Source organism: Amia ocellicauda, chromosome 15 (genome assembly GCF_036373705.1).
Source record: "Amia ocellicauda isolate fAmiCal2 chromosome 15, fAmiCal2.hap1, whole genome shotgun sequence".
Classification (NCBI taxonomy): Eukaryota; Metazoa; Chordata; class Actinopteri; order Amiiformes; family Amiidae; genus Amia; species Amia ocellicauda.
In genome coordinates, this window is record NC_089864.1 from 3,121,408 (window position 1) to 3,136,353 (window position 14,946).

Sequence of the window (14,946 nt, forward strand, 5' to 3'; positions counted from 1 at the left end):
TTTTGTGGTTTACTTAACTATTTAATTAACCTCTTGTGTGGAGAAGCATTCCTTTCTAATGCTGCTTTTACTTTGTGGTAGCACATACATTTTCATAATCATCATCACCTATAGGCGAGTTTATCATGATACAAGTACTAATTTTGACATAACCTTGGCATATTTTGATCTATGGTACGTTGTGTAGCATGATATTTTTTAGAGTAACACGGTACATTATATAAAACCATAGACAAACAGTATAGTAATTAATTAATTACATGTATCATTCTATACTGTACGTCTTAAGATGTCAGATTTTGCCATGTCATTTGCCTTTGGACTGTGGAGGATTGAGGGTCCAATCCCAGGTGGGGACACTACTGTTGTACCCTTGAGCAAGGTACTTTACCTAGATTGCTCCAGTAAATGTCCAGCTGTATAAATGGATAAAATGTTATATACAAAAAGGTGATATACTGTAACAATTGTAAGTCACCCTGCTAAGAAATTGAGTAATAATAACAATATTGTACCAATGTACATGGTTATACAATGGTATACTATAATATGATACATTCTTAGATTGTCCCATGGAACAATATGGTACCAAATGATGTGCCATAGTACATACATTAGTATACCATGGCAATGCTCAATCCTGAGCACATTTTGGATGAGAGGTATGGCTGTACACTGACACATACTTGTCGAGGGATGAGAACTTGGTTCCCATTGTCAAACAAAATAAATACTTGTTCTGCGATGGCAGGGCAGATGTTGCAGATATGGTACAAGGGTTATTTGAGGAATTAAAGTACTAAACCTTGACAGTATGGGTTCCCAACATTGATGTAGCACATTTAATATGCAGGGCGTTATTGAATGTACGTTTCGTTGAAATGTATTTTTATTATTATTAAATTGATTGCCATGTTACAATGCAGAATTTATCCCCTGTTCTTTTGCAGGGCTTGCTGTGCTCCCCAGGCATGGCAAGAAATGGGCCTCTAATTCTTATGCTACTAGCTCTCCCAATAGGTGGGTGTGCTTCCATCTTCTAAATTAAGGTGGTGTAGCACAAGACATTGCACCCCCAGCCCTATTATTATACTGCTTTTTGTACATCTTCTGGTTTAAGAACATGCACATTGTAACTGTTTGCTGGCTTTAGATGAAGTCACATTCAACCCACTAGCCTCTGAGTGAGCATCTTGTCTCTGAAAGCATTGTCATAAACAAAATGGGTAGCTATCCATTTTAATGTAGCTAATAAAGCTGTACATGCTGTGCATTTTATATACAACAATACAACTGTCAATTCCCTTTTATTTTTTATCAATATCTGATCATAGCTGTGTTAGTACACTGCTTCTGCTGAGGGCTTTATCCCCCCTCTCTCTCCTCAGCATTCTCTCCACCTCTGAAAAGAAAGCAAGGGGAGGTATCAGCAAAGATCGGGGACTCGGTCACACTGCCCTGCAATGGGACGTCCCACACAGGGGTCCGCGAGAAGGAGCCTTACATCTTTTGGCAGACTCCCGAAAAGAAGGTCTGTGAGTTCAAGAATGGGTCATTCGCTGTCGCCACTGCGTTCAAGGGCAGAGTTGAGATCTTGGGAGAGAAGGTCAGACAGGGGGACTTCTCTCTGACCCTCCACAACGTCACCTTCTCTGACCAGTGCCAGTATGAGTGCTACAACAGAGGACAACACATCATCACCTCCTGGCTACAGATAACAGGTTATAGACTTCTTTATGTTTGTTTGCTTTTATTTTTTACTTACCTAAGTGTGTGTGTGTGTGTGTGTGTGTGTGTGTGTTTTTCATTCCTCTCCATCAGTGGTTTTCAAACTGGTACGCGTACCACTGAGACAGGTTTTCATCTTTTCTATTTTAATAAAATTACATTTCTATTAGCTATGTCATTAGTGCGTGCACAATTTATTAGCTCAGTGGGCCGGTTGCCCCATGTAGACACCGAACATCGCCAACACCCCCGACCCCGGACTGCACTCTGCCGGTACCCAGAACCACACATCGCCACACTCTCCCCCCAACCCAAACACTTTTGTTGTCACCTAGAACCACACTTTGGGCAAACCCCCACTCCCCTCTCTCAGACTTCTCTTCATCGGCACCCAGAACCACACTTTGGCACCCATTCCCCCCCGGACCACACTTCGTCGTCACACAGAACATCACATCGCCAACACCCCCCCTCCCGGACCACAGACTGCACTTTATTGGGACACAGACTTCTCCAGTCAGAGCAGCACTGTGTGGACTATATGACACAGACTGGAGCAGCACTGTGTGGACTATAGGGCCCAGACTGGAGCGGTGCTGTGTGGACTATAGGATAGGGCCCAGACTGGAGAAGTGCTATATGGACTATAGGATAGGGCCCAGACTGGAGCAGCGCTGTGTGGACTATAGGACAGGACCCAGACTGGAGCAGTGCTGTGTGGACTGTAGGGCTCACCTCTTGATACAGTGTGTCCTCATGCTGTCCTGTATCTTTATTTCCTCTCAGCTCATACAGCATACTTCTCCCTGCGGTCTGGAACTGCCCTCTCCCTCCCCCTGTTCACTGCAGAGCCAGTGGAGGTGCTGTTTGCTGCTGCAGAAAAGGGGGCCTCTGTCTCAGTGTGCGCAGTGGAGAGGGGCATAGTGAGCCGCCCTGGCCCCGGGTACAAGCACAGAGTGTCAGTGCAGAGTGGCTTTCTGACACTGAGCTCACTCACAGCAGCTGACCAGGGAAACTACATAGTGAGGGACTGCAGCACCGGCCGCAACGCCAGCACTGTCTCTGTGTATGTGGCAGGTGAGTAAGCGCAGAGACGGGAGAGGCAGCTGTCAGGAGCCCATGCTCTGAGGCTCGGGGCAGGAGAGCTGGTCTTGTAGTGAAGCTGTGTGTGAACGGGGGATCAGGGTATAACAGCATTGCACTCAACAGAGCACATTATCATTTAATGTATTGCTAAATATTAGTGTTAAAGTTATCATTTCTTGAGAACAGATTCCATAAATTGTGCGTGTGTTTATATAGGAATTCTTCCATATTATTCCTATATAATTTACACGGGTATGATTGATTCACCTCTGTTTATAAAGCTCTCAGGGGCTTCTTTTCCATGTACATTTATACTCATGTTACTCACCAATGATAATAACTATGTTGGATATACATGCCATAACATTATGACCACTGACAGGTGAAGTGAATAACACTGATAATCTCGTTATCATGGCACCTGTCAGTGGGTGGGATATATTAGGCAGCAAGTGAACATTTTGTCCTCAAATTTGATGTGTTAGAAGCAAGAAAAATGGACAAGTGTAAGGATCTGAGCGACTTTGACAAGGGCCAAATTATGATGGCTAGACGACTGGGTCAGAGCATCTCCAAAACTGCAGCTCTTGTGGGCTGTTCCCGGTCTGCAGTGGTCAGTACCTATCAAAAGTGGTCCAAGGAAGGAAAAGCGGTGAACCGGCGACAGGGTCATGGGCGGCCAAGGCTCATTGATGCATGTGGGGAGCGAAGGCTGGCCCGTGTGGTCCGATCCAACAGACGAGCTACTGTAGCTCAAATTGCTGAAAAAGTGAATGCTGGTTCTGATAGAAAGGTGTCAGAACACACAGTGCATCGCAGTTTGTTGCGTATGGGGCTGCGTAGCCGCAGACCAGTCAGGGTGCCCATGCTGACCCCTGTCCACTGCCGAAAGCGCCTACAATGGGCATGTGAGCATCAGAACTGGACCACAGAGCAATGGAAGAAGGTGGCCTGGTCTGATGAATCACAAATTCAAGGTGTTGACTTGGCCTCCAAATTCCCCAGATCTCAATCCAATTGAGCATCTGTGGGATGTGCTGGACAAACAAGTCCGATCCATGGAGGCCCCACCTCCCATCTTACAGGACTTAAAGGATCTGCTCCTAACGTCTTGGTGCCAGATACCACAGCACACCTTCAGGGGTCTAGTGGAGTCCATGCCTCGACGGGTCAGGGCTGTTTTGGCGGCAAAAGGGGGACTTACACAATATTAGGCAGGTGGTCATAATGTTATGGCTGATTGGTGTATTTTTATTACATATGAATGAAGTCGAGACCTAAAAAGTTTATAAAGCCATACAGTAAATATGAATTTATTCCTTACATTACATTTAATTTTAATCCACACAGTATGTGATTAGTTTGTGTTTTTGCATCTAACTGAAACTAACTGGCAAGAGTCCCTTTGTTGTTCTCCTGTCTGTGTTTACATTGACTGCCAGGAAGCAAAGTGCATTTTGTCTGTCGGGTCTGAGATTGAGGAGTGTGTGTTTCTTCTGTAATTCATCTGTAGTAAAACACAATCCTACCCTCTCACTCATTCCCCCTCTCCATCCTCTCTCACCCTCTATCCCTCTCTCACTCTTCCCCCTGTATGTCAGACCTGGCTTCTCCTGGGGATTCCTCAATCTCCAATTCCATTGCCTTCTCAGTGCTGGGCTTTGTGGCAGGGGCGGTGGGTGGTGTTGGTACTGTGTGCTGTATGTGCAACAGATGGAAAAAGAGCACCTTGGCCAGACGGAGAGAGTAGGTGTTTGCAGAGGAAAAGACTGGACATCTGAACAAACTGCAGGGAGGAGTGATTGCTGAAGAGAAGATGGAGGTCATTGCTTAGCAACTATAATCACATTATTATTATTATTGTTATTATTATTATTATAAATCATGTGGATATAAAAGGTAGTGGGGTGGAGGGATTGCACCCCTTCACCAGGGCCTTCATCTCCTTCTCGTGGCTGGTTTATGTCTTTATCTAGAATGCAACTGATAGGGAGAAATTTACTCCCTCAACAGATAGGCGGACAAGAAATACTCGGGGCCCGATTTAACTGAAATAATACCAAATAGTTTATTCAGTTACAACGAAGTGCTCCAGAGATGACCAGTCGGGAAGACACATCTAAAGTTTTTCTACAGAACATGCCATCATATACAAGAGGACTGCCTTTGGTTGCTGGGTTACCTTATGATGTTACCCCAAACTTTACCACACACGTCGTCCGTTCTCTCTATGGCCACGGATGAAAATGTTTTCTAAAAATCTGCTACACTGCAGCTGGCCTCTCCAGAGCAATACACAAATTTATACATAGGTTACACAGTCTTGCTGCAACAATGGTGCGAATATAATAGATTTGGCATTCAGACAGAGCACTGTCCCGCATCACAACACAATATAACCAGTATTGAAATGGACATGTCTCGATTGTCAACAAGTTCTTCTCCCCTTTGTGTTTGTTGTAATCTGTAATGATAATAGTCAACAGAACAGGTAAAGTTGGCAAAATCTTATGCGGACAGGTGAGCAGGAAAAACAAACAGATGTTTTGTGTGAGGTGTGAAGTTTGTCACTCGATGTGGCAGCAGGAATGGCTGTGGCTCATGAACACCACAGCCTGGTGTCCACTGTGGGGCAGTGTGGGGTTGTGCTGTGAGGGATGAGGGATGGGTCTTAAATCTGTAAATAATGTTTTATAACTCAATAGTTTAAAGGTAATATGTATTTTTATAAGTATTTTTCTATGTATATAGATTTGTCTTTTTCATAATTATTGCAATGTATGTGTGTGTTTGTGTGTATATATAAATATGCATTTATTAATTAATTGTTCTGTTTGTTTTAAGAAACTTAAAGGAAAAAGAAAGAAAGGAAGCCAAAGTAAAACTACTTATATATATACACACACATATACACATACATTGCATGTATTTATGTGTATATCAAGTGCAGATAGGGCTCAAAGAAGAGCTAGGTCTTAGAGCTGCCTTTCCTTGAGCTCGGTGTCCTGTGCTCACAACCCCTGCCTACATCTCGCTTGTACAACCCCCCCACTGTGTCACAGTATTTCTTTAAAAAACAGGATTTGTGTCTGGGATTTATTCTGGGCTGGGGAACTAGGGACTGGAATTATATGTTTTAATAAAGTTTAATTTATTTTAAAAGGAAAACTAAGATAACTTTTATTTTGTGCTACTCTGTCCTCTGCTTCCCAAATTAGTGTCCCAGACATTGGGTTGTTTTTTCTCCAGGGTGGGGGGAGTAAGTGAAACTCCCACTATTAACCATGCTGATTCTCTGACAGGGGCAGTGATAAGGATACAATAATGACCTTTATTAATACTGATAGCTGTGAATGCTCCTATCGGTCCAACTACAGTGACCTAAACACAACCATCAATAAACGGCCCAAATTGTACTAATAACAAGAGTTTATTAGAGTTGAAGCATTAGGGTGTGTGGGTAAAAGTGAGGATGAAATGACATAACTTGGACACCAACACAGCTGAAACGCAAGGGTCACTGATGGCAGCAGTCTCAGTATGTTATGCATGTGTGTGTGTGTGAGAGTCTCAATGCGTGATGTGTGGGTGTGTGGTGGAAACTTCTCAGAGCCACATCGGCACACCGTGCAAACAAACCAGGAGAGCGGAGGAGGCATGGTCGAACATTTCTTTATTCACACACACAAAGCTAAACCCAGCGAGTGTTAAATTAAGAGCAACCCACAGAAGCCGAGAAGCTGCCGAGCAGCGCGGTGCGGTGGTCCAGTCAAGCGTGCCGTATTTACAGTGCGGTGAGCGTGCAAAGGCCCAGAGACTCTGGCCCCCGGTGACCCGGCAGTGGAACGCACCCCACCTTCAGACCCTTGATCGGGGCCATTGCTTTATGGAGTGCACTAGTTTTGGATTCAGGCTGTACAACGTCACTCCACGTCTCTCAGCTCTGACCAACAGATCCTCCCTCCCCTTCTCTTTCAACTCTAACCACTACTAGCCACTCCTAATCCCTCTCCACTTCACCCACCCTCCCACATCTCAGCTCTTCAATCAACCCATCAGAATTGAATTTAAAAGATGAAAAACAGAACAAACCAAACTGGACTTTGAATATACAGGGGGAAGATATATTAATATCAATATCGCACTTTGTTTCACATGTTGCAGTTAGTCTGCTTTTTAACAGTTCTTATGACCAGCAGCACCATCTTACAGACAGACAGACAGACATGAACACAGAAGGACAGGAGGGATATCATAAAGATAACAGTCTCTCTGGGATCCTTACATACTTCTTCCATCTTATATGCTGGACTGGTTAGCTGTTGGTAGGGAGACATTTTGGGGTTAAGAGTCTGTCCAAGTGTGTGTGTCTGTATGTGCCCCTATATGAGAGAGAGAGAGAGAGAGAGAGAGAGACACCAGCTATACGTTACAGCTGATGCACTTATAGTGACAGAGTGAGCGAGGGAGAAATAGTAAGGGGAAAGAGTATTTAGAGAGGGAGGGAGTCAGAGAAAGAGAGAGGGAGGGAGGGAGGGAGGGAGAGAGACAGGAGTGAGTCAGAGTCTCCCAGTTGATCCACTCCCAGTCTTGCAGTCTCCCGTAAGAGTGTCTGTGCAGCTCTGAGGTGCAGCTCCAGGGTCAGAGGTCACCCTGGTCAGCCCTGCTCTGCTCGGGAGTGTGCAGCACCACGGTGTTGACCTCTCCCCCTCGTCTCTCTCGCTCTCTCTCAGCAGTGCCCCCTTCCCAGCCGCAGGACCAGCTGGCTGAGCAGCAGGGGCAGCAGGTTGAGGGCGGGGGGACGCTGTTCCTGCAGGCCCAGAGCCACCAGAGCCCCCGCCAGCACGGCCTTCAGCCTGGGGAGGGGCGGCTGGGCTGGCATCACCTGGAGAGAGAGAGAGAAGGGAGGGTGGGTCATCCACACTGACTGGCAGACTAGACAGCAACACGGCACCAGCAGAGGGAGAGGAAGAGTGTGTGTGAGTGAGTGTCAGAAAGTGTGTGTATTAAGGTGTACGTGTGTGTATATTTTATGGGTCACCTTGTCCACTCGGTGACAATGTATGAGTCCATCTGCTCCCAGGTAGAAGGTTGAGAATGCATCGTATGTCCTGAGAGAGAGGGAGAGAGAGACACAGTGAGAGACAGAGACAGAGACACGCACACAGGGACAAAAGGACACTGATCATTGACACTACACTGCAGTGTATCCCTGTCAAATATATTACTGCATACGACAGTAGAGTCAGTGCACACCTGTACAGTGCGGTGAATGCACCCCTGTACAGTGTATGACAGTAGAGGCAGTGTGTACCTGTACAGCATATGACAGTAGAGGCAGTGCGTATCTGTACAGCATATGACAGTAGAGGCAGTGCGTACCTGTACAGCGTATGACAGTAGAGGCAGTGCGTACCTGTACAGCGTATGACAGTAGAGGCAGTGCGTACCTGTACAGCGTATGACAGTAGAGGCAGTGCGTACCTGTACAGCACAGTGTATGACAGTAGAGGCAGTGTGTACCTGTACAGCACAGTGTACGACAGTAGAGGCAGTGTGTACCTGTACAGCACAGTGTACAACAGTAGAGGCAGTGTGTACCTGTACAGCTCCCTCTTGTCCCTCCTGTAGAAGCGTAGCAGCAGCAAGTGCAGTGGCAGCCCCCTTATCCTCCACCGCGCCCGGACGCTCAGGTCCTCGCTGTGCTGCGTCAGCTTCAGCACCTCCATGCGCACCTCCGTGAAGTACAGCACACACACCATCCTGCACAGCGCCAGGGACAGCTGGTACAGCACGCGGCCCCTGGGACGGAGGGGACGGGGGTCAGAGTCAGGACAGGCAGTACAGTAGAGAGGGACAGCAGATGACAGACAGGCAGCTCACCTGGTCTTGGTGTGGAAGAAGCTGTTGATGAACTCCATGTCCTGAGAGTAGATGCTGTAGTCATGGGTCTTCAGGAAGAAGTTGGGCAGCTGGGACAGACAGACAGACAGACAGACAGACAGACAGACAAGAGCTTTTAGCACCATCAGCAGGCAGTACTGGTGGAGGGGGGGCACAAGTCTGGGGCCAGTGCATGGGGTTTGTTTGTTCCTTATTATTGGTATGTCTTTTGCAGGCGGACTACAGTCAGACACAGTGAAATGTGGGAGTGACAGAGCAGAGCAGAGAGAGACAAGGATAAATCAGACAGATGGACAAAGACAGAGGAACAGGCAGACAGATTTTGAGACAGACAGTAACAGAGACCGTTAGATATAGACTTGAGGCAGCTGCTTATATCCAAACAGAGCAGCATTAGGTGGGGACTGATGTCTGCCAGCTGATCACTAGAGGGAGCAGTGAACAGAAGGGCACAGTGTGGGGGTCAGCAGCTCCTCCCTACCCCAGTTCTGTTGCCCCAATAACCACAGTCTAAAGGCTGGAGAAGCAAGTGTCCGATTGTTCAATTAATTTCCACCTCAGTCAAACCCAATCCACTCCAGTTCAGCCAGATCTAGTCAAACGCTGACCAGCCTAGCTCAGCCCAGTCCAGTCTAGCCCAGTCTAACCCAACCCAATCAGGCCATGTTCAGTGAGGGAACTCTGAACCTGATGAGACAGAAGAGTTTTGAAGGTGTTGGTTCCCAGTGATGTCTAAAGCATTGCGATCAATGAAAGTAATGGAGAGATGTACCCCCCTCCACCCCTCCACTGCCAGTCAAAGCTGCCTGGAGTTTCCATGCTTGTAAGAGGTCGTGACAGTATGCGCTGTGTCAGGACTTCTTTTAAGGAGGCACAGCTGCACTGCAGTGTGACCTCCTGCTTTGGGCCCCTGCTTCATTTTTAAAGTGGTGCTGTTTTGTGTTCAATTTGTAAGTTGTGACCGCCTTAAATAAGTCATGAAAGGAGCTCCACTGTCATGACTTGTGCAGCAGATGTAAACACAATCCACAGCCATTGTTTTCAATGAACAGAGGAGAGTGTTCCCACTTATACTCCTACCCGTCTCCTCACATCGTCCTTGGGATGTTTGAACTGGACCGGTTACCTGCACCCTGTCCCCCCCATTCCCGCTCCCCTCTCTCCCTCACCTCTCCGCGCAGCCGATCGTACATCAGGGCCAACTTCTCCTCCATCTCCCTGTCCCTGCGGCCCCCCGGGGAGGTGGGGGCCGAGGCCTGCAGTCTCAGTTCATTCCCCCGCCCAGAGCTGTCCCTGAAGCCCAGGAGAAAGGGCTGCACCTCGGGAGAGTGGAAGCAGTAGAACCGGGACCCCCCCATGAAGGGGGCTGGGCAGCTCTCCTGCCAGAACAGGCTCCTGAACGAATCCCCCACCTTCCCCTCCACCGGCACGGCCGTCACGGTGATGTCGTCCTCCCGCGCTCCGTCGACGGTGGTGACCGTGCCCACCAGCTGCCGCAGCGACAGCTCCTCCGGCCTGACCGCTCCCGAAGCCAGGAGCTCACCCAGCCCCGCCAGCCCACACAGGGGCACCTCCACCAGGGTGCGCTGCCCCTCACACTCCCTGCCCCCCAGGAGCAGGCAGAGGCTGACAGTCTCGTTGGGGTCCAGTCGGGCAAGGGCTTCTCGGCAGGTCTGAGGTCTGATTGGCTCTCCGCCGCGAGGGTAGGGCTCCAGCTTCAGTTGGTTGGCGGTTTGGTAGCGCAGGCAGGTGGGCGTGGACATGGCCCAGGGCAGGCTGCTAATTGGGCGAGCATGACTGCTGTACCACCAATCAGGTCTCTGGAGACGAATAAAGAGGGAGACAGGAGGAAGTGTTTCAGTTGCTAAAAGCTTTTCATATGTAATCACCACATGAGCATTGGCTGGCTGATTGGTTGAAAATATATCACCTTACCTGGGTCAGACTCCACAGCTGGTTTCCCTCCACCCTCGGGCAACACTGACTGCGCCCACAGCGGACAGCCGGGGCACCCCCTGCCCCAGCTACCACCACCCATCCCCGCAGAGCCACGCCCCTCCGGCAAACAGCCATTCGGCCCAGGTAGAGAAGAGGCGGGGGGGCGGGGTTATCCTAGCCACAGGATTCTTCCCAGCAGCTGTCAATCAAGAGCTGGTCATGCCACTCTGTGAACTTCAGAGGAAGGGTCTCCCTCGCTGTGGACTGAACTGCACAGAGGAGAGGGGATGGCACGCTCTATCCCCTCTCCCTCCTCCTCCTCTCCCCCAGGTGTGGTGCTGGTCTCGTGTGGATGTGTGGTGGTCAGGCAGGGAAAGGGGTGGCAGCAATTAAATTAACTCCTTCTTCCTTCTTCTCTCCTTAACTTCCCAGATACCGAAGTGATCTGAAAAAAACAAAGAGAAAGATTAACCCTGCTCTGGTACCATGAAAAAAGTTACATTGACAGTACCATTGGGGTGGGGTCACAGAGACCCCATGGTACCACAGCAGGGATAAATATGATGGCACTCTTAAACAAAGAGCCAATTTGTTTATTTGCCTGTGTTATTATTTAGAATATATTTTATATTCTGTATTTGTCTGTTACGAATTTAAATTAATTGTACTGTATTTTAAGAAAGAAAGCTTTAAGTACTTTCCATGGCTTGTACCTTATACACTCACCTAAAGGATTATTAGGAACACCATACTAATACTGTGTTTGACCCCCTTTCGCCTTCAGAACTGCCTTAATTCTACGTGGCATTGATTCAACAAGGTGCTGAAAGCATTCTTTAGAAATGTTGGCCCATATTGATAGGATAGCATCTTGCAGTTGATGGAGATTTGTGGGATGCACATCCAGGGCACGAAGCTCCCGTTCCACCACATCCCAAAGATGCTCTATTGGGTTGAGATCTGGTGACTGTGGGGGCCAGTTTAGTACAGTGAACTCATTGTCATGTTCAAGAAACCAATTTGAAATGATTCGACCTTTGTGACATGCTGCATTATCCTGCTGGAAGTAGCCATCAGAGGATGGGTACATGGTGGTCATAAAGGGATGGACATGGTCAGAAACAATGCTCAGGTAGGCCGTGGCATTTAAACGATGCCCAATTGGCACTAAGGGTCCTAAAGTGTGCCAAGAAAACATCCCCCACACCATTACACCACCACCACCAGCCTGCACAGTGGTAACAAGGCATGATGGATCCATGTTCTCATTCTGTTTACGCCAAATTCTGACTCTACCATCTGAATGTCTCAACAGAAATCGAGACTCATCAGACCAGGCAACATTTTTCCAGTCTTCAACTGTCCAATTTTGGTGAGCTTGTGCAAATTGTAGCCTCTTTTTCCTATTTGTAGTGGAGATGAGTGGTACCCGGTGGGGTCTTCTGCTGTTGTAGCCCATCCGCCTCAAGGTTGTACGTCTTGTGGCTTCACAAATGCTTTGCTGCATACCTCGGTTGTAACGAGTGGTTATTTCAGTCAAAGTTGCTCTTCTATCAGCTTGAATCAGTCGGCCCATTCTCCTCTGACCTCTAGCATCAACATGGTATTTCCGCCCACAGGACTGCCGCATACTGGATGTTTTTCCCTTTTCACACCATTCTTTGTAAACCCTAGAAATGGTTGTGCGTGAAAATCCCAGTAACTGAGCAGATTGTGAAATACTCAGACCGGCCCGTATGGCACCAACAACCATGCCACGCTCAAAATTGCTTAAATCACCTTTCTTTCCCATTCAGACATTCAGTTTGGAGTTCAGGAGATTGTCTTGACCAAGACCACACCCCTAAATGCATTGAAGCAACTGCCATGTGATTGGTTGGTTAGATAATTGCATTACTGAGAAATTGAACAGGTGTTCCTAATAATCCTTTAGGTGAGTGTATATGTATATATTTAAATTAACTGTCACTTATATTCAGTTAGTTTAGCTATGGAGCCTTGCGGTTCAACTGCTTCCTTAATTTATTAAATCACTTTCTTCTTATTAAGATCAAAAACCTGTAAATACTTATCTGTGGAATAAATGCTGTATTTCTTTGATGGAGTCTGTGTGGATAGCCCAAGCTAAACCTACTTTGCTGCTACAGCCCCCTTGGCATGCAATCAAGCACTATTAATTACGCTTATGCTTACAATTATTATTATTATCCATTTAAAATAATAAAATGCATCATTTTTAAACAGCCCAAGCATTCATTAAAGCCTGTGGTAAAATACAGAACTCTCCCTGTCTCTCGGTGCCTTTGTCCCTCTATCACACACACAGTAATTACCCTAACCAGAAGGATCACCCTTTCAATGACAGTCAACACACGGGCTACACAGTCTGCCTGCCCCCAGACCGCCTGACACAGCCGGTGTGTCAGAGAGGAGTCTGCACACCCGGCGATTATACAACCTGATATACAGCACCCTGCAGCGCAAGTCAACCTCGGACTCTCTCTCTTACACTGACACACACGCCTGCAATGGCCACTGCAATACACTCCTGCATACAGACGTGAGGGAGACACAGTTCAAGCATATAAACAAGTACGTACCCGAGATGTGTACAGCCGCTAATTTCCTTATGTGTCAGACGTGTGTAGTGTTCAGCGGCCTGAACGTATTTGCAAACTTAATGATCAGCGGGCTAATCAATTAGAAGTTGAGGTTTAGGATATGACCGTTGTGTTTCAGGTTAAAATAAATGCACATATAAAACGCTGTAAACCCGCTGTGCCTCGCTATAAAATGTGACACTGCTCACTTCCTTTGCCCTTGTCGGCTCTGCCGCAGTGCGCAGGCGTCTGGATGTTTCCAGAAAGCCACGCCCCCTCCCCGCCCGCACAACAGCTAAGCGCTGATTGGCTGTAATTGGGCGCGCCTATGACGCATGTGGTGTTGCTTCTGGGTGCTGTAGTTTTTATTATTTGCACAGTTGTTTTTGTTTTATGTTTGTTTGTAAGGATTGCCCTGGTGCATAAATAGTGCAAGGCTAAAAAGTGTTAAGTCTCACATCTTAGTGAGCCTCCTCAATAGTAGGGATTACGAAATTTGCCGGTCTGTGGAAATTAAAGTCTACCTAATGAATAATAGTATCAGAAGACATTTTTCTGCCTATGACAGTAGTTTCTGGATGCGATAAAACTGAATATGTATTATTTGTATTGTAGTATTCAGGTTAATATCAGCAATAGCTTGTTGAATTGAAATTGAAATAGTAACAGTGTAATTTAAGTTAGGAATAGTATGCACCAGTAAAGTAAAAGGAAGTAGGTTAGCAGCTGTAGAATAATAGAAGGTGTGTTCATGTTCATGATAGTATGTATGTCAGTTAGTAAGAGCATATGTATTATTATTGCTGGTTATGTAATTGAAAGAGCTCCCAAGCTATAACCCGTTAATAATATGTAAATTCCAGCCCAGTGAGGAAAACACAGTTAAGATGTGATACATTTATTTTGTTGCAAATTACACTTTTTGGTCCCTGTGGCACTATGGATAATGTCTTACTGAATGGGTGGGGTTTAGGAAAACATTTACACACAGGCGGGGATATGGTGCAAAATGATGCATTTTACAGACAGTGCACATGGTGATTCAAATAAAAAAGAATCAAAACCCACCACCCCACCTCTCCCAACCAACAGGATGTGCTGACTTCTTGTTTTCTGCAGGAGCCGGGCCAATCAGAGGAGTCAAGTCTTCAAAATCATGAAAGGCATCGACTACATCAAACCAGAGGAGCTTTTCCAGATCAGCAGGGACACACGCACCCGGGGACACAAATGGAAATTGGGCTTCAAGGCATTCAAGACAGAAAACAGGAGACACTTCTTAACACAGAGAGGCATCACAATCTGAACAAACTCCCCAACGATGTGGCTGAAGCAACAATTTGGGAACATTTAATCTAAGACTGGACAGGATCCTTGGATCACTCAGTTATTAATGGACACCAAACGAGCACGATTGGTTGAATGGCCTCCTCTCGTTTGTAAACTTTCTTATGTTTCTTATAAAGCTGATCTAGACGTCTTGGGGGATTAATCAACTTTGGGTAGGCACCTGACTCACAGGACTCCTCTGATTGGCCCAGCTCCTGCAGAAATACTGTTTTATTGTTTGGAGTATTTTACATTTAACAAATAAAAACAATTCAAATTTTTTAATACTTATGATTAAAAACTTTTTTTAAATCAATTCTTAAAATCACTTAAAATTTTTAAAATCTTTGTGATTTAACAA

At 46.6% G+C, this 14,946-nt stretch overlaps 2 protein-coding genes across 2 annotated transcripts; one reads left to right on the forward strand and one right to left on the reverse strand.

Annotated features, from left to right (window-relative positions):
• Window positions 1-955: 955 nt before the first annotated feature.
• Window positions 956-6,106, forward strand: LOC136771402 (uncharacterized). Its single transcript, XM_066723694.1, has 4 exons — window positions 956-1,020; window positions 1,389-1,721; window positions 2,515-2,805; window positions 4,416-6,106. Exons 1-4 carry the CDS (start codon window positions 972-974, stop codon window positions 4,562-4,564), a joined length of 822 nt encoding a protein of 273 aa, XP_066579791.1. The 5' UTR covers window positions 956-971; the 3' UTR covers window positions 4,565-6,106.
• A 364-nt stretch (window positions 6,107-6,470) lies between these two features.
• Window positions 6,471-13,494, reverse strand: c15h6orf136 (chromosome 15 C6orf136 homolog). Its single transcript, XM_066723693.1, has 7 exons — window positions 13,257-13,494; window positions 10,654-11,101; window positions 9,888-10,538; window positions 8,698-8,786; window positions 8,416-8,616; window positions 7,856-7,925; window positions 6,471-7,699 (listed from the first exon to the last, which is right to left on the reverse strand). Exons 2-7 carry the CDS (start codon window positions 10,789-10,791, stop codon window positions 7,544-7,546), a joined length of 1,305 nt encoding a protein of 434 aa, XP_066579790.1. The 5' UTR covers window positions 10,792-11,101; window positions 13,257-13,494; the 3' UTR covers window positions 6,471-7,543.
• Window positions 13,495-14,946: the final 1,452 nt, after the last annotated feature.

Coding starts and splice junctions, on each gene's coding strand:
- LOC136771402 (XM_066723694.1), top strand. CDS start 972: ATGGCAAGAAATGGGCCTCTAATTCTTATGCTACTAGCTCTCCCAATA. Junction 1,021..1,388: donor GCTACTAGCTCTCCCAATAG/GTGGGTGTGCTT, acceptor CTCTCTCCTCAG/CATTCTCTCCACCTCTGAAA. Junction 2,806..4,415: donor TGTCTCTGTGTATGTGGCAG/GTGAGTAAGCGC, acceptor CCTGTATGTCAG/ACCTGGCTTCTCCTGGGGAT.
- c15h6orf136 (XM_066723693.1), bottom strand. CDS start 10,791: ATGGCTGTTTGCCGGAGGGGCGTGGCTCTGCGGGGATGGGTGGTGGTA. Junction 8,787..9,887: donor ACGATCGGCTGCGCGGAGAG/GTGAGGGAGAGA, acceptor TGTCTGTCCCAG/CTGCCCAACTTCTTCCTGAA. Junction 8,617..8,697: donor TTCTTCCACACCAAGACCAG/GTGAGCTGCCTG, acceptor CCTCCGTCCCAG/GGGCCGCGTGCTGTACCAGC.